The sequence below is a fragment of the Fundulus heteroclitus genome, chromosome 9, assembly GCF_011125445.2.
Source record: "Fundulus heteroclitus isolate FHET01 chromosome 9, MU-UCD_Fhet_4.1, whole genome shotgun sequence".
Lineage (NCBI taxonomy): Eukaryota > Metazoa > Chordata > Actinopteri > Cyprinodontiformes > Fundulidae > Fundulus > Fundulus heteroclitus.
The window spans coordinates 22955438-22974060 of record NC_046369.1 but is presented as its reverse complement, the minus strand read 5'-3'; the positions used below and the strand labels follow the sequence as shown (position 1 = coordinate 22974060).

Sequence of the window (18623 nt, the reverse complement as noted above, 5' to 3'; positions counted from 1 at the left end):
GGTGTAATCGCGTGGTGTTAATTTGCCCTCTAGTGTGCCTCACAGTGAGCTCGGTGTGCTGCTACTTCATCTAGCTGACAGCGCCTTTTAATGAGCGCGAGCGCGGCGGTGGATGTCAGGAGAACAATCCGGAGGAATTAGAGGCAACGGATCGGCTGATGTTCTGTGTTTGTGTCTCCGGGCCCTGGGAGAATCCCACCGACTCCCCTGCTCATTAGGGCTTGCTGCCTTTGTCAGACCAAAATAAAACAGATATTAAACAGAAAGACGGCGGAAGGCGCTGGGATGAATGTTTAATTGGGTGCTCGGCGTGTTGTGGGTTTTTCGCTCCCCCCGTCTCACGTTTACCTCAAGCGTCCGGGCGGAGGAGGAGGAGGGGGGGGGGGGACGACGAAACGGGAGTGTTTGTACTCTCCGCCCTGTGCGTCGGAGCGGGTTTTCGTGTCAGTTTATGCGGAAATCTGAAGCATCTCGCAACGTCATCGTTCTCCGACTCCTGACACCTCTCGCTGGGGAGATGGAGCTTCAGCGTCAGCCTCATTAAGGCCTCCACTGTCTAGCTAATGAATCGATTGTGTGGTATCAGTGCTCCTGGCTGGCGCTCCCACAGTGCCGCTCCGCGCCTCCTCTGGGAGCCTCCCTTCCACTGAGCTCTTAATCAGGAAACAGCCCTAATTACCCTACCTCCCCAAACCCCCCCGCCCCCCCCAAAACCCGCCCGTTTAATTTCTCTCCCTTCCGCACTATCGCTCTCTCTACTCATTTCCCCCTCCTTTCTCGTCACAACTTTATCTTTACACTCTGCCGCCCTCTTCCCTTTGTCTTCCTTATCTTGCTGTTTCTCATTCTGCCTCTCTCTCTGCTATCATGCCTCGTTCAATGAGCTTAAACTGGGTGGAGGAAGGCTGTGGTGGGGGGGTGGAGGGGGTGCGGACATTTGGGAACACCTACAGCAGCTTATATTACAGCAAAACAAGAGGACATTTTAGGGCTGATGATCGAAGGAGATCAAGGCGAAGGTGGTGGTGATGATGATGATGATGATGTAGAGGGTCGGGTGGAGTGGATTCATAACGTCCCGCCCGAAAAAAAAAAAAAGAAAAATACAAAGGAGAAAGGAAACCCTCCATCCTGTTGTCTCGCGTGTCCTCCTGCTCCTTAATAGACCACTTCGTACACAGTGGCCTTCTTGTCCCCAGAGCCCGTCACTATGTACTTGTCGTCCGGGGAGACGTCGCAGCTCAGCACAGACGAGGACTCCTTGGACTGCGAGCGGCGGAGGAGGGCGGCGGCAGATGGAGAGAAACAAAGAAAAAGAGAGAGGGATGTTAGGAAAGAATCAGACGTGACTCATCAGTTAATCCTCCATCACACCAGACATATTTGCATTTCAAAACAGTCGGCAATTATCTCCAAACACACAAACTCTGCAGCTCCAGGATGCGGACTTATTTGTCTGATGATTTCTTTCTCCTTTCTACTGAAACGCCGCCTCCCTAAAAGCAGGTTAATGGCTTCCAGAGCTGCCTTCCTTTTTTTTTTTTTTTTTTTTCCTACCTCTGCGTCAGAAAGTACGAGCGGCGCACCTTGTTTCAGATGATCTAAAACTGCTCCATCATTCATTCTCCTTCTATTCATCACACACTCTCCTCCTCCTTCTCCCTCGCTCCTGCTGACTCTCTAAACTCCTCCACCATCTCCTGCTACACGCGCAGTGGGGCTGTCAATCATCGGCGCATAGCGAGAGGCCATCCGACACAGGATTCCTCATATTAGATCAAGACAGCGGGAGGCGGAAAAGGAAAGTCCGGGAGGAAGGAATGCACTGACAGCTTAAAGGAAACCAAAGCAAAGAGAAAATTGAAGAAGAAAAAAAAAAACTATTAGACTTGGATTGCTAACATTTCTGAAAGTGGTTTAAAATAGAGAATACCAACACATCTATTTTGAGGAGAAAAAAAAGGGAGGACTTGTGTTTCTAGGAATGTGTTATCCTTCTTTTCCACTAAATTAAGTAAAAGAAATGACAGAAATGGAGTCATTCAGAAACAAACCCACGAGGCAGCGGGCCAAGCACCGACAGCACTCTGATCACTCCTGCTAATAAAAAGCCGAGGTGTAGCTCATGTGTATTCGCCTCCATGGGTCACTGCTCCTTAAACAAACAAAAAAACAACCTTCTGCTCTCACAGGCTTACATGTCCGGCCCCTTTTGTCATAGGTTTGCTGCAGAGAAACGAGCCCACGGCACCATGCTGCCGCTAACGCGTGTCACCAGGAGGACGCTGTGTTCAGGGGCTGTTTGCAAACTTTTTTTCCTCACGCAATGCTTCCTTCCTTACGGTGCTCTGGACAGAAGTAGGAAGCTTCTTCCTACTTCATTTTTTCACTACTTTATACCAACTTTGGATATACACATGAGAGAAGGCGGGTACAGACCGAGAATCCGCCTGAAAAAATATGCACACAGCCACATTGACGTCAACACTTTAACTGGAATTGCAGCACTTTATTCATCAGTATTTGGTCAGCAATGTTACTGAAGCTATCTGCAAACCCCGCAGCACATGGCGACCCTTTCTTCAGTGTCTCATGCATTATGCACGGCAACAGAAGCCACTCCCCCTGCTGGCTTACATAATAAATGCAGCTTTATGATTCTTTGGATTCACTTTTCATAAAGCAGAACACCGCGTCCATCTTTTCTGCCGTACATGCTGACAGCAATCAATCCATCAAGACCGACAGCATGATGGGGTTAAAAGGGGTTACATTAAACATAGCGTGTGTACAATGCTATGTAATCATTTTTGATTGAGGTAATCACTTTTAACTGAAAGGATCAGGTTGCTTATTTTTCATGCAGGGAAATGTTTTTGCATGAAAATAATTTAATTCATCATAATCAGAAAAAAAAAAACTCCAAGCGCTTACATTGCATTTAATGGTTATATAATTTATTCTGCCAAATTTTCTGAAATTATTGTTCACCAGTGCAACATTCAAATCAGCACGACGCAAACAAAAAGAGAGCTTAATCAAAAGCAAGTACCCCACTTATTAGACGCGCGTTGTTGCAACTTCTTACTATTTACGCATACAATCTCTAAACTGCAGAGCAAAAGCAGAACACGCAGCTTTGCAGCATGACCAAGCTATCTGGAGGGTTGATAAGATGCATTTTTTGTTAGATGTGTTGTGTTGCCAAAACTGAGCAAGAAATAAAATAAAAAGATCAAAGGAGAAATTGATAAAAAAAAAACTAAAGGAGGTGTAGTGCTAACAAGGTGGGAGGGGGAAAAAAAATCAAGACGTGGTTCAAATAGGCTTGTGGAAAAAGATAAAAAGAAATCCAAGGAGAAAGTGTGAAAAACATTGTGTGGCGTAAAGAGACACAAGGAGACAGAAACAGAAAAAAAACAGCATTAGGCAGCAAGAAAGAGGGGGAGGAGAGAGCAGCTCTGTGTAACATGCTGAAAGGACGGAGCAACGTTTGGCATTTGGATAACAAAGCCAGATAGCCTGCCTTCTCCTCTCAGTCCACAGAGAGAGACAGGAGCCGCCAACCCCGCTGCCCACGGCGGATTACACAAATATGACAGCCACACTGCTAAACACACACACACACACACACACACACACACACACACACACACACACACACACACACACACACACACACACACACACACACACACACACAGAGAATACGCCGCTTAAATGGACCTTTGTCTCCCTTCTCTCCCTTCATTCACACCCAGATTTACCGGCTCAGCTAAAAATACTGCACAGGCGTGATTCACCGTATCCGGCAATAGAGCATCTGGACAAGGTGGAATTACGACGGTGGCGGTTGCGTGCGCGCATGTTCAGGTTTTGGCATCCGGCGCCCTCAGATCAACAATTTTCTTTAGGATTCAAAACGCTTCTCCCTCTCTCTGTAGCTTCGGGGGGGCTGAGTATAAATGTGTGTGCGTGACCAGCAATCCAAATTCAGGGTCCAAACACGCAGAAAGAATTGGAAATACTAAATATAATTTTGATTTTTGAACATGTATAGAGTATAAAGAGCCTCAGAGCTCTCACCTGGAAAATGCTCGCTCCATATGGTGTCCTCCATGCATTCAACAGATTGTCTTTTCCTGTGCTGACAAACCACTTTCCTGAAATAACAAGCACACACAGCACAGCACGTCACCAAAAGTACAGGAACGACTGATGTCCAAGCTGTTCTTCTGGACCTACGGGGCTGAATACATGCAGGATCACACACACACAAAAAAAAAAAAAAAAGAAAACACTTTTGAGTGAGCGTACCGCAGTAGGCGAACTTGAGGGAGAGGACGCAGCTCTCGTGGAGGTGCAGCTGGTACTTGTCGGGTTTGGAGACGTGCAGGACTTCCACGTTGCTGCTCTCCATCCCCACGGCCAGCCACTCGCCCGTGGGACAGTAGCCCAGGGAGAAGATCTGGAAGACGGGAGGTGGAGGTGGAAAGAGTAGAGGAGGAGAAGATAAGGGTTCAAAAGTTATTGGAATGAAGGGAAAAAGGTAAATAAATAAAACGAAGAACGAGTGGAGATGTTGAGAACAGATAGAGGAAGAACTAAAAAGATAAACAGGGTTGTTGTGTGTTTAAACCTGTGATGTGAACTGGTGGTGTTTATTGCAGATAAATCCATAACTCTGCAGCTAGAAAATGCCATAAGGTATTTTCATTTAATCCAAAGTTAAAATGGTTACAGTGAGGGAAATATATATAAGAAAGCACTTGTTTCTGAAATTGAGTCTCAAACAGAAATAAATATAATGCATATTACCAAGAACAGAAGTATTTGACTTCCCCCCCCAAAAAATACTCCTATTATTTTTTTGATTAAAAAACCCAAATCAGTGCGATCAGGGTTTTGGTCGGTGGCCAGCATTCCAATGTTCGGCACTTGGGGAACCTTTTCAAATCTGTCATGTTCAAAAGCTTCAGAACGTATAAAACCATGACTGAAGTTTGGTACTCAGCATTACACCAAATCCTCTTTTCATCCCTCTTTTTTTCCAAGAAATACAACAAAAAATTGGCTGATGGTCAGAATTGGCTGACTTGATAGGGCCTGACGTGTGAACAGCCGGATGGGACATAAAACAACGTGATCTTCTTCCAGTCAGTGAACGCACCGTAAGATAGTGTGCTTTCAGAGAATACAGCTGAGGCTGAAGATCCAAAGAGGTCTGACTTCCAACTCGCAGCATTAGCTGTTCAAATCAATCCCTTCCCCACTCGGGCTAAAGTGACCTTCTAGCATTTTTGAAGACTTTTGATCTGAGGTTTACAAAACCAGAGATCCAAAAATAAACGTCACGTCTAACAGATTTCTCCATGCAGTACAGCACAGGCTACAACCGACCCATTTGTTTCAACCTGTTCTCTCTCTCCTGTGCTACAGGCTGGAAAGGATTCATTTTAAATAAATGTTTGATTTTTTTCTCTCTCTCTCAAAACATTCCAGTAGTGGAAAGGTTCTGCTTAAACCTCGCCGGTGTCTAGCCAACAGTTCAAGCAGGAGCTTCGAGAGGTTCATCTAGAAAACCTCTGATAAAGAACTTTCTGTCGCTGTGCCGGATGGACGCTGCTGCATGTTTGCTGAGTTTTGTCTTGTAACCTGTGAGGTGAAGTCATGCTGCTGCAGCTGCCGGCCCTCTCGGAGGTCCCAGCAGCGGACCGTGTTGTCCAGCCCTCCGGTCCAGAGCTTGGTGCCATCGTTGGAGATGTCGATGCAGCTCGCTCCGTCTGTGTGGCCCTGGAACTGCCTGCAGGACGACACACACACGCACACGCACACACACACACACACACACGCAGAGCTTCAGAGAACAGAAAACACACACCTGCAAATACACAAATCCTGCAGACTCTGCCTTCTGTGTGTGTCTTTGCTTCTCTTCTGCTCGAGGTGTCAGAATGAATATATTTCATTCCCTCTCTCCCTGCAGCACTTACTGCCCTGAGCCCACCCACACATGATTCCTTTTTTTTCTCCCTTCCTGGCACTCCTTGTGAGCCGTACCTCAGCACCTTCCCTCCCCCTTCTTCCCGCGTTTCTTTCTCTCCTGTCATGCCAAAGCTGGCTGTTTTAATCTCTTTATACCCCCTATAGCAACTTTATCCTTCTTCATCTTTTTCCTTCTCTTTTTGAAATTTCTTATAGGTTATCTTCATTCCCTCTAAGATCCTTTTTTACCCCTCTATAATGACATTCAACTTTGAGTCAGACTGAAGTGTTTTCGTTGATTCTGAAACCCACCGGACCAGCGTCTGGTTGTGCAGGTCCCAGACGACGATGTTGCCGTCGCTGCAGCAGGAGAAGCAGACCTTGTTGTCGGGGGAGATGGCCAGGGCGTAGCAGGCCGGCGCGGACGACGTCAGCTCCGCCTTGATGCGGGGCGTGGGCGTGGCCAGGTCCCAGATGGACAGCGTGCTGGCCTCGCCTCCCACGATCAGGGTCCGGCCGTCGGGGAGGATTTTACAGGAGCGGATGTAGTTATCCCTGTTCTGATGTGTAAAGAGAAAGAAGAGGTAACACACCTAATACAGAAAAAGTTAAACTTAGCAACTCTTGGAGGATTCTCTTGTAAGGATGTTTTACAAAATGACAACTTTGCTGGGTCATAAAATAGTTTTGTGTCATGTCTGCAATTGTTTTTCCTCCCAACATCTATAAGAAAATATGAAAAAGACATCCAGAGTGTTGATTTTAAGGAAATATTACTCTGTGAACTGGAGGATGAAAATTCACATTTCAAGAATCAAGAAGCTTTATTTATCATTATGTGTTACCATAATGACATTTTGATGAGGCAGACACCAGCTGATACAACAAGACCTAATCTTTCCATTCCATTCATTTATTTTTATACATAAATATAAAATACTGTTGATCGTACTGGTCAACAACAACATTCCCTGATGGCCTTAAGCGTGCATATCGTCCTAAGCTGCTAATACTGAAGTCGAACAGATAGCAGTCTATAAAACTACGCAATCTGAAGCAGTAATTAATATCACTGTATTAATAATGTCCCTATCAGACGCATAGCTGCTAAAAACACCAAAATAACAGAAAACTAATCACAAAGTCATAAAGTCACACAGATTGAACTGAGTTTGATCTGATTTTAAACCTTCTGTGGGTTGATGTTGAGGATGTTTGTCTGAAGTAAAAAGTACCGTTACACCATGATCTCACTCACATGATGAGGCGGGTTTTGCTTGGTCCCAGCTCTATTACAAGACCAGAAATGTTATATATTTAAGTAACTTGTCAGAGAAGTCTTTGAAATCTGAATAAAGTTGCTCTTTTACTTTTTTCTATCGTTTTAGCTTGAAGATAATCTTCTGAAAATAAGTTATTGTACTCCACCACTCGTCCGGCGCGCCTCACCAGACAGTCCAGCTGGGCCATGGGGCTCTTGCTTCCCGGCTGGCTGATGTCCCACACCTTGACGCAGCCCTTGCCTCCGGTGTAGACGTGGCGTGTGGAGGTGCTGATTGTGACGGCGCACACCACCTCCCCGTGGCTCAGCGTGTGAATCTGGCGGGCGTGGCGCGGGATCCCCGGGCCCAGGAGGGCGTCGGGGGGGAACGGCACCGGCTGCATCTGGCCGTCGGCGCTCACGTGGAACGAGTAGGCGCTGGGAAGCAGAAAGGAAAATAAAAAAAAATATTTTTTTTTTATTTATTTTTTTTAGAAAGAAATTAACAGAAAAAAAAGAAAACGTGACAAAGAACAGAGCAAAACGCACTCAGAAGGTAAAGAAAATAAATCAATGAGCATGTGAACGCGAACAGCAGCAATTAAATACACAAAATTCAATAAGAACCACACAGCTCAGACATCGGGGTGTGAAAGGTGCAATCTCTGTTATATTCACCCAAATCTGGGCGAATTACTGAGCTCGGAGCAGCTGTGGGTGCGAATGCATAATGGCAGATTGTATTAGGGGCAGAGGCGGCGTGGCACTGCTAATGGCCGATCAATAGCGTAGCGGCTGGAAGCCAGGCCTGTTTTATGATTTCAAATTAGCAGCACAAGAATGAATCGCTGCTCTGCAAGACACAAGAACAATAACACAATAGCCGAGTCCGCCAAGGCAACATAAAAAAAAGTGTAAATGCGTGCGAGTACTGCGGATCTTTTGAAGTGTTTTCAGTGGAGGGATTTCAGGTAACATCAGTGAATGAGTCGGGCTGCTTCTTCATAAAGCATTTAGAAACTCGTTTATAACGGTGCTGTCATCATTTATAAAAACACCCAGCAGAGTCTCAAACTCTGACGAACCCAGACAGATTAAAGACGAAGAAGAAATCTAAGATCTTAAGCTTAGGGATCCTTTAAGAAATCAGCTGTCTTTTACACAAACATTGAAATGTTTGTGTAAAAGCATTATGCTGTCCGAACAAACGTGGATAATAGAATCAGCTATTTAAAACACAGAAAAACATCGTTTATCCATCCTGGTGATAAAACAAGAGATTTTTAGAGTTAAAAATGTTGTTTAGAGAATGTATTGACTAATTTTTAGATTTTATGTATATATCTTAATAAAACTATAGATTAAACACTTTAAACTAAACTAAATTCTGGTTTACTTTTCAACTACATGTAACACATTTTGTCATTTCACTCGCCATGGAGTTAAATGGTTGCTATTCTTTAGCTTACCTGGATAGAGAAGCATGCTTAACTACAAAAATCCAAAATGTCTTTCTCTCCGAATTTGCTTTTTCCCCACAGAGATCTGCAGTATTTATCCCTCTGGGTGGGCATTTGCCAGTAGCTCTGACGTTATGTGAAAAATGAAGAATGTTCATGTTTTTTTGGAAGTACAAATGTTTACCTCTCCTTTTATGTATTTTAGTATATAGTCGTCTTTCAGCCACCTGACAGACAGTGTGCAGCAAAATGTGGTGGAAGGCGGCACCGCTTTACTTTGCATCGTATCTGCCGCCTCGTCAAAAGGGCTTTATACAGTGTTACAGGTAGGACACAAGATTTTTGTGCTTTTTTTTTTTTTTTTTTTATAAATATGCAAATTCTTTAGAACTTGCCATTACTTTGCATATTGACTGATGCTTTAATGAGAAATGCAAAAAAGGCTGAAGGGATGTAGAGAAGAGTAAGCTTTAAAGGTTGAATCAAAGTAAGTCTCAGAAATAGATTCTAAATCATTCTGAATCACGGTTTTCTGTTTTCCCCTGGTTTCTGTTTGTGCTGCATGCATAAAGCGAGGGAGTATAATGTCTACGTTTGAAAGTCATGTAAGCGGATCCTTACGGTTTGCCACCAGAGGAACCTGGGAGAGAGGACGACAGCCCCGGCGCTCTTAGGTGAGACCGCGAGTCATACGCCACCTGGTTGGTATATAAGAAGAAAAAAAGAACTGACGCTCACAGATATTTCAAAAACAATGACAGAAAAAAAAGTGAATTAGACGATAACTCTGTCTCATTTGAACTCCCTCATGCTCTGAAGCGTGATACAGCAGACAGACATAATAAGGATTACATGCAGGAACGTTAAATGGCAAAAGCACTAGCAGCTCTGAACTTTGCCTTCCCTACAACCGTTTCTCTCTGTGAAACTTGATAAGACGGTGTAAACATGACAACTTTGAGCGCATAATGAATGCGCTGCATGGACACTGACAATGCAGAGCCAATTCATCAAATATATCAACAGTACTCGGACAGTCTGGAGGGCTGGATGTGAATCATAAATCAAAGCCTGACAGAGAAGAATAATTCGGCCTTTTTCGCTCACCATCGGGCTGCGGGAGTAGGCGCTGGCTGCGGCGCTGATCTGCGGAGAGAGAGTAAGAGCTCCTCCGAATCCCCCTGGGCTGGCCAGCTCCCCGTTCAGTCCTGCGTGGGACACCACGCCAAAATGAGCTGGGTATGAACCGGGGGGCACAGACATGGGACTGCGGAGAGCTGGGGAGGCGGGGAAAGAGGAGGGAGCGGTTGAAGGAACGGGGAACCACATGTAGCACGCAAAACAACAAGAGTCGCAGAGGGGCTGAGGAGAAGGAAACAGCTCCTCGTCCATTAGCTGCTCCTCATACGGCAAAACATCACAAAGTTGTGAAAAACTGGGAAGTGGAAGTGAATTTTCGTTTTTTAACATGAAATGTGAAAAAGTCTGGCTTTCATTCATATTCAGAGACCTTTACTCCAGTCGCCCTAAATAAAATTCACTGCAACCAAACGCCTTCAAAAGTTTAAAGATCGGTAAATAGAGTCAACCTGTGTGATTTGATCTCAGTAAAACTCCAGCTGTTCTTTGAAGGCCTCAGAAGTTTGCTGGAAAACCTTAGTGAACAAACAGCATGAAGGGGAATAAAGGTGATGGAGGTGTAGAGCGTTTATAGAGAGGTTTGCTAATAAAAGATAACGCCTCAAAGTGCTTCGTCGATCTTTAGAAAACTGAGGAGTATGGGAGAAATGTTAATCTAACTGGACATACAACTGAACTGCACCTAAAAATGTCCAGAGTGACTCGAAGGGAGAAGCAGAAATCAACCTAAGTGGGAGAATCTGCTGAGGGGGACAGAAGGCCGTCATTGTAAAACATGGTGATGGCAGCGTCATACTGTAAGAGTTGCAATTTTTTAGCAGGGACCAAGATGACGGGATCATGGACGGAGCTAAACACAGGGCAGTACAGGAAGAATGCTTGTTAGAGGATGTACCATGTTAAATGAAAACATGCAACCAGAGCTACAACGGAGCAGGAATATCAGAATAAACTTGGGAGACATGCCCCCAAAATGAGTTGAAGCTGTAACTGCGTTGAAAAGTGGTTTTCCATAGGGTTGACTAAAGGAGGCTGAATACAAAAGCATTTAACATTTTTAGGAATTTCATTTATTAAACATTTTGTTGAACCTTGAATCATCTTCCTTCTGCTTCATAATTAAGCAATAATTTGTGTCGGTCTGCCACATAAAACACCAATAAAAGACTTAGAAGTTTGTGTTTGTATTTGACAAATTGTGGACAGTACAATGAGTGCAGGATAAATCCTTTTTTCAAGGCGCCGAGTAACAGGCGGCAAAGTTAGTGACAAGGGGTAACATGAGTTTTCTCCACTGACTGCAAGAGTAATTATCAAATAAATGTCTTACTAAAGACCATCACAGTAATGGTTAGTCTGGATCTTGTCAGTTCCTTCCACTAGAATGTCAAAAATGAATAAAAGTGGCTAATTAAAGGGGGATGGAAATGTGGCTGCATTATCCTAGATAAATATTAAAATGAATGAAAGTTGAGGGATAATAGGGGACTGGAGGTCAAAGACAAAGACTCACAACAGCTGAATACATTTGACTAATCTGCTGAAGAAGATGGCTTTAAAGAATAAGTTAACGTTCTAACTTTCTTTACTAACTGATGAGATGTAATTAAATATTAAATATTAGGCGTGTGCTGGACGCTGGCTTGATTGAGCGCACTCGTTTGTTCTCCGGTTCTAATACCACTGTCAGGTTTTTGTTTTTTGTTTTTCTCACCGAGTGGGTCTGCACTTGTTGCTGCTTTGCTGACGAGGCGAAGGCAGGAGGTGCTGGGGCCTGGAGCTCCAGGGGCCCCTGTGGACCCTGGGGTAAGAGCCTCGCGGTGGGACGGGGACGGGGTGCCAGACTTGGAAAGTGGAGACTGGGATTTATCCATCTGCTGAGACATCAAAGCACAAAAATAACCCAAAAAAAGTCCTCATGCTGGAGCTGTCTTTGGAAAACACTTTAAAAATAGATTCATTAGTTGTTGTTTTTTCTCTGGATTTAGTTTGAAGGTATTGGAGCAGCTTTAATAGTGCTTTACATGAACATGAAATAATTATAGCTTGGATGAGTTTTCTTGTTTGTTAAAGCAAATTTTAATGAAATATTGTAAAACGAATAATAATAATAAAGAACCTAAGGAGACTAAAAAAATATATTTCCTTTTATCGCCAAAAAAAAAAAGCTATGTCCTTCATTAAACATGTGAAAAAAATGCTGATTATGCTGTTTTAACATAGCAGCAGTTACTTTCTGAGATTTATCTCACCTGGGCAGGGTCCTTGGCCTTCCCTGGGGTGGGACTGCGGGGGTTTGGCGTGGACGGTGCCTCACCTGTGCTCGAGGAGCCCGGCAGCTCTTTCCTGAGGGACGGCGCCCGGTCCAGCCCGTTCCCGTGGGGGGAATGAGGCGGGCTGCCGGTGGGAGAGTTAGGCTCCTAAATGACAAAGTCAGATAACAAACACATTTAAAACATTTAAAGTTTAAATGTGTTTCTACAAGGAAAATAAATGCTTTTTAAATAAGTCAGATTTATTGCAATTTTAAAGTAATGTACTGGATGTGAAGATGACAAAACTAGCTCCAAATAAGAGAATTTCCGTAAAGATTGACAGTTTTTTGTTTTGTTTTGTGGCAGCATCATCCAAGCTATCTTGTCTCAGTCGTTTATATTTCATGTTTATTAGTCTTCGATTCCTACTTTTGGTGCCGATGGCAAAAATGTGTGTGATTCCAAAGCCAATTTACTTTTTCCACTATGACCTCAGCAGTTTCATTGCACTATTTCAGCTGTGCAAACTGGTCCAAAAGCCCCTTATGCATGGGGTTTGCATGTTCTCCTTGTGCATGTGTGGGTTCTCTCCGGGTACTCCGGCTTCCTCCCATGGTTCAAAAACAGGACTGTTAATTGATCTCTCCAAATTACCCTTAGGTGTGTGTGTGCATGGTTGTGTGTCCTGTGTGTCTCAGTGTTGCCCTGTGATGGACTGGCAACCTGTCCGGAGTGTACCCGCCTCTCGCCTGAGGACCGCTGGAGATAGACCCCCCCCCCCCAATGCGACCCTGCACTGATAAGCGTATTGTTCTAATCATTTTACTAATTCATGCTAGACAAGTCCATAATAAAAGCTGTGTAACCAAGGCATTCAGGGCAACGTCTGATGTTTGTTGAGTCCATTTAAATGTGCAAAAGCTTCCCAATGAAAACAGTAATTCATGCAACATTCGATTAATTAATGGAAAAACAAAAGTATCTAATCCCAATCAATCTTACCCAAATGAATGATTTAAGAACTTGTAATAACAATTACCTAAATTTATGAATATGAGTTTAAATTCTTATAATAGTGGGTAAGAACAAAGGTCCACTTTCCCTCTATTCACAAGATGAGCCCTGGGGAACATCAACATACACATCAACATACACATTATATATATATATATATATATATATATATATATATATATATATATATATATATATATATATATATATATATATATATATATAAAGTGTAGTGAACATTACACAAATCAGGAAAGACACTGGCTTGGATGCAGCAGTATGTGGACCTTGAGACACTCTCATGTATTGCAGATGCTTTCGTCACTGTTGGGTCAGTGCTGCATCACACAGAACAGAAAGCTGGAGCAATCACAACTCTCGTTAGGTCACTGTGATCAGCATTTTTTTTTAGCTAGTGCCACACACACACACACACATGCATGCATGCATGCCTGCACGCACAAACACACACAGACGCTGAGGCATGAGTGCACTCTTTAACTCACACTACTACTTCTTCTTGCCACAGCGAGTCGTCTGTCTCCATGTAACCCTATCTTCTACATCTAACCTTATCTTCTGGACACCAGAAATGTTCATGTCCTACCTTCGTCCCACATACAGACACATTTCCATATATGCATGGAGAATCTCTATATCGTAAAGAAGTTGGTGCAAACACAGGTCTTTATCTTTTGTTCAGTAACCAATATCTGTTGCATCTTCTTACCATGTCTGCTTTTGTAGCAGTTTCTATATCACACAAGAGACAAGTTCTGCCTTTGTTACCAAAATCGAGATGCACAAGGCTTAGATGAAACATATTTTGGTGCACAGTGCGAGGTATTTAAAGAATAAAAATTTTCCACGGACATAAATGGCCTTGCATATAAACTACCCAGACTGTAGTTATCTAATGAGAGGAGGAGGAGAAGGGGGGGGGGGGGGGGTGATGAGGAAAAGGGAGAAAAGAAAACAAGGCAGCAGAGAGACTGTAGAACAGAAGCCTTGAGAGTGCAGACGGAGGACAAAAATATACTCGGAGGAGATAGATTTGAGGCGATGGGGAAAGTATTTGTGAATGTATGCGGTGTGTCGGGTGTGTGGGCATGTGTGCGTGAACATGTTTCACAAGCAGAGAGCACAAACAGTGGCAGCTGATAATGAGCTTACACAAGAGTTCTCCCTATTTACAAGGAAACTGCAGCGGACAGCTGAGCGAGCAGCGTACCTGCTGACTCCTTTCACATTCCCCAGACACGCACCCAGAGAATAAGAAGCAGGAAACCAGGCAAAACAAAAAGCTGTACATTTTAACTGGTGTGTGCAGAAAGGATGAACTAACTATATTCTGTGTTTATCCAAAACACATAATTCTTGTATATCTACTTGCCTTCATGAAAAGTTTAGCTGTTTGTTTTTGAATGTCGCAACCCGAACAAAAACACTGCAACCTTTTACTTTACAACTAACATATTAAAAGCAAAATATGGCATCTTGCTTGTCAAAGTGCAACATAATGACCTCTGCCAGTAAGAGAGAATAGATAACAGTGTCCACTTCTGATCTACAGTAAGCATATTTACAATGGAAGTCTGAACTTGGGATACATCCGTTATGGGCATGAAAGCCTTATTAATTTTGGGTTGATGTATTTGAATTATTCCTTTTAAAAAGGTTGGAAAGATATAACCTAGTGAAGTTGCTAAGAAACCAAAGCTTTTTGGAGATTTGAACACTCTTCTACCACTTCTGATGAGAAAAACAGTCATCTAGGACAGAATCGTGGCACAATATGGCTCATCGTTATCAAAGGGTCTGGTTTCCCTGCAACTTGCTAAAGGATATTTTATTAAATATGTGTGTATATTTAATTAAGCCACTAGTTGAACTTGTTAGGATTAGAGAAAACAAACCTTAAATTCAACCCTGTGTACCCACATCTAGTATGGAAATCTAATGCAATCAGAAAACCTAATCTCCTTAATCTAGACAAAAAAAAAAATTGTAAAATAAACGGTGTATGCAGGAAACAAGGCTGGTTCTAAGCTGTGGTAGGTACATCTGCAGCTAGTCCTGTTAGCAGCACCAGTCATCCTGATGTTGGCCCCATGCAACTTTAGGAGAAATTCAGAAGCATTGTCTCCATCAGGAATGTGTAAATGCTGCACGAAGAAGAAGCTATGAGGAGGTTAGGGTCTCGTGCAAATATATCATGAATCAGACAAAAACGCCATTTGCTTAAGGAATAAAGCTGGTGCACATTCTAGTTGCTCTTGACGCAAAGGAACAATGTTTGTTTCCAGATGGGAGTAAAATTAAATAATTTATATGAAGGGTTAAAGGGATCTCTCACAATACTGATGAACCTTTTCTCATGGACGTCCAATTAAACTGACTCAAAGGGAGGGAAGCAAGACCAAATCTCCATTGATGAGAAATTAATTATAATGAATATTTCCACTGAGAGGGGAATACAGAGGTCAAAAGAAACACTTATTTTTTTTACTAGCAAGTTTAATTTCAGTATATGGGGATATCAGAGCATAAAGTCTCTATGATTAAAGCATTAAGTGAATTAAACATCTTTTTCTATGATTAATGCCCTCCATGCCCAGTCTGTGGGTTTTGGTGGGTGGCCGTCTCTTGGCGGATTTGTTTTGGGGTAACATAAAAGATTTGGATATTTTTTTCAATAATTTCATCCTGACTTATACTTGTTCCTGACTTGTTTGGAGAGCTCTCTGTTCTTCCTGGTGTGATGCCTCTGGCTTAGTGGTGCTGTAGCATCTGGGGCCTTTCAGGAAAGGTGTGTTAATATCGACAGATCATCTGATACTTTCAGTCATTTCACTGATTTTGTGATTTTTGAAGGTATTTAGTTGCACCAGAACTTTTTGGGGCATGAATACATCAATTTTTTTCACTTTACCAGCTAAGACTATTTTGTGCAGATCCATCAAATAAACTAAAATTAAAAAGCACTGCAGGTGAAATAGATCAACAGTAGTTGGAAGACTAGATTTTATAATGTGATGGGCATCCAGCCAATGTTTAAGATAATATCTGGGTGCATGAACAGGTCATCCCTGTGGCTCAATTAAAAAAGTGAGAATCATGTTATTTACAGTGCACACAGCGGAATATTTATTTCTTCCCTACATTTCCAGAAAAATCGTCCACTCTACCTCTAATGTTCAAAAACATTTTGAAATATTTGTAACCTTTTACCTGATGTGGTTGACTTGTTTTAGTCTCAGTTCCTGCAAGAAACGATGAACTAACAAAGTTTCTACATTCTCAGCTACACCCATTGAATTTCTGGCAAACAGTGTTGCGCTGGTAGAGTGGTAAGATTTCTATTAAAGTTTTTGCGCATAAAACGACCATCTGCTGCAGCCAAAAAAAAAAATGGTTTATGAGACCAGGGGGAGACGGGGAAAAAAATCAATGAACTAAACATTTCTGCAAGTCTTTAAAGAGCTGAGGGCAAGAATGAGCTGATCACGCTGAGCAGAGCCACTGTAACAATTAGGTTAGCGGTTTTAGAAGGGCTACTTGCCTCATTGGAGACGTCCACCACAAGATTGTCCTCACTTTTGTCTCCATCACTGTCCTGCAGATAGAAAGACGACATGAGAAGGGTGTTTTTTTTTTTTCTGCAACACCCACGGTACAGAAAGACATACGTACTTGTAAATAGAGAGCTTTAATAAAGAAAGACATGCACAGTTGCTCTAGTGCACACACAGATCAATAAATCAATAACCCTCGCTGCTTTTTGCTTCCTTTCACTGTCTGTCCTCCATGCAACATTAACACAAAGATACTGTACCTTATATTCTCACCAAGCACCCCAACTCTTTTTATCTCTCATAATCTACAGACACTTTTAGCTCTGCTCCATCCATGGCACATTTTTTTTGCTTTTTGTCCAGCCATCTCTCCCTCTTTATCTCCCTTTTTTTTTTCTGGAGTGAGAACGATGGCACTTAGTTACCATGGCAACAACGCTTTGATGTGATTGTGGTCTGATATTTCTATTGACATCAGTACCTAATTATGCAGAGCCCAAACAAGACAAGTCATTCAGTCTATTCCTGGAACAAAAACGCAAGCTGCAGGATGGACATGCGGAGAGGGTGGAAAGGAGGAGACGAAAAGTTAAAGAAAACACTAAGAAAACGGTGGGAAGGCAGAAAAATTCTGAAACGGCTTTGAAAACGATTGAGAAAGATCCAGAGGACCAACAGGTAGACCAAGAGAAATGAGTGGTAAAATACATCTTGACAGACAGAGAAAGAGGAGAGGCATTCGAAGAACTGAAACTATCCCTGCTTGTTTCGCGCTCCGAACTAATGGGGAAAGATTTGGGCTGTTGTTGTTCATGCCGAACTGATTTTCCTGGAGGCAGTCTTCTCCAGACAAACTCCTTGTGTCAATCAATCTTCCAGACTGCAAACACACAACCATCTAATTCATTACAGCTCTCTGCCTTGGCTGTGTCTCCTCTGGCATTACATCCCCCATGGCTGCTCGCTCTGCCCCAGCAGACCCATCCAAACCAAACACGGCTCTAAATGACGACGGGCTCTCGACCCCCTCGTGCCCTGTAGTGTCATGGGCAATCTGTCGCACACATCATCTCACACAAACACACGCATGCGCTACCGAGTGTGGATCTACACAGTGCTTTCTTCTTTTTTTTTGTCAATGTAATTACTTGGCGTAAAGAAAATAAAACAGATTTTACCTTAAAGACTTTCTGTATAGTTCATTTTTTAGCTGTGCGTTATTGAGGCCTAATTGAAGCATAATTCTAGCAGGAACACGTGTTTAAATGGGTGAATCTAGCCTGTGATGGGCGAGCTACGTATTTGCACTGTCTGTTGCTGGAGGCTTGTACATTCGGCATTGAGATTGTCTTGTGTTAGACTAATGCTGCGTTCCAGACTTATAGGTTGGAACTGGGCTTTTAAAAGGACTTTATGGTCTGCTTAACCAGTTGGTAAGTTTCCAGTTGTTTACTGGAACACCAGTAGGACTTGCAATTTGTTGAGCTGAAAAACCTTGCTAATTGTCATTAGCCACTTAGGCTTTCTCTGCAATGTATGCTTTAAAACTGCAGCAATTCATTCACAGAAGGGGCAAAACAGTATGTGTGAGACTGATTTTATGAGGCAAAATTCTTCAAAACTGCACAAACATAGTTTATTACCAAAGATATTGGTTATTTTATGAGGCGGCAGCCATATTAGATTCTCAGTTTTGGATTGGTGCAGAACATCAGACTTTTCCAGTGCTTCCAGCGCTTTTCCAGGTGATTCTGATAATTCAGGGTTGATATTTCAACTTCTAATATTGCATACTTGCCTTATATTTCAGAGGCTTAGCAAGATACTGTGCCTTGGGTACAAACCTAAAAATCCACTAGTGTAGGATACATAAATCTAAATCGATTACAAGACAAATCAGGCTACCACAGTTTTTGGTCCATATATATTTGCA

The 18623-nt window shown here is 42.8% G+C and overlaps 1 protein-coding gene across 3 annotated transcripts in view; it reads right to left on the bottom strand.

The window, feature by feature from the left end:
* Nucleotides 1-375: 375 nt before the first annotated feature.
* tle2b (TLE family member 2, transcriptional corepressor b) overlaps nt 376-18623 on the bottom strand; it is a 105306-nt gene continuing 87058 nt past the window's right edge. For all 3 annotated transcript variants that reach the window (XM_012877897.3, XM_036141256.1, XM_036141257.1), the window contains 11 exons: nt 16678-16731; nt 12099-12266; nt 11561-11720; nt 9814-9983; nt 9328-9404; nt 7435-7684; nt 6298-6545; nt 5656-5803; nt 4318-4468; nt 4087-4163; nt 376-1266 (listed from right to left, as the gene is read on the bottom strand). In XM_012877897.3, coding sequence (XP_012733351.1) covers nt 1159-1266; nt 4087-4163; nt 4318-4468; nt 5656-5803; nt 6298-6545; nt 7435-7684; nt 9328-9404; nt 9814-9983; nt 11561-11720; nt 12099-12266; nt 16678-16731 — 1611 coding nt within the window. In that variant the 3' untranslated portion in view covers nt 376-1158. The remainder of the gene's footprint in view (nt 1267-4086; nt 4164-4317; nt 4469-5655; nt 5804-6297; nt 6546-7434; nt 7685-9327; nt 9405-9813; nt 9984-11560; nt 11721-12098; nt 12267-16677; nt 16732-18623) is intronic.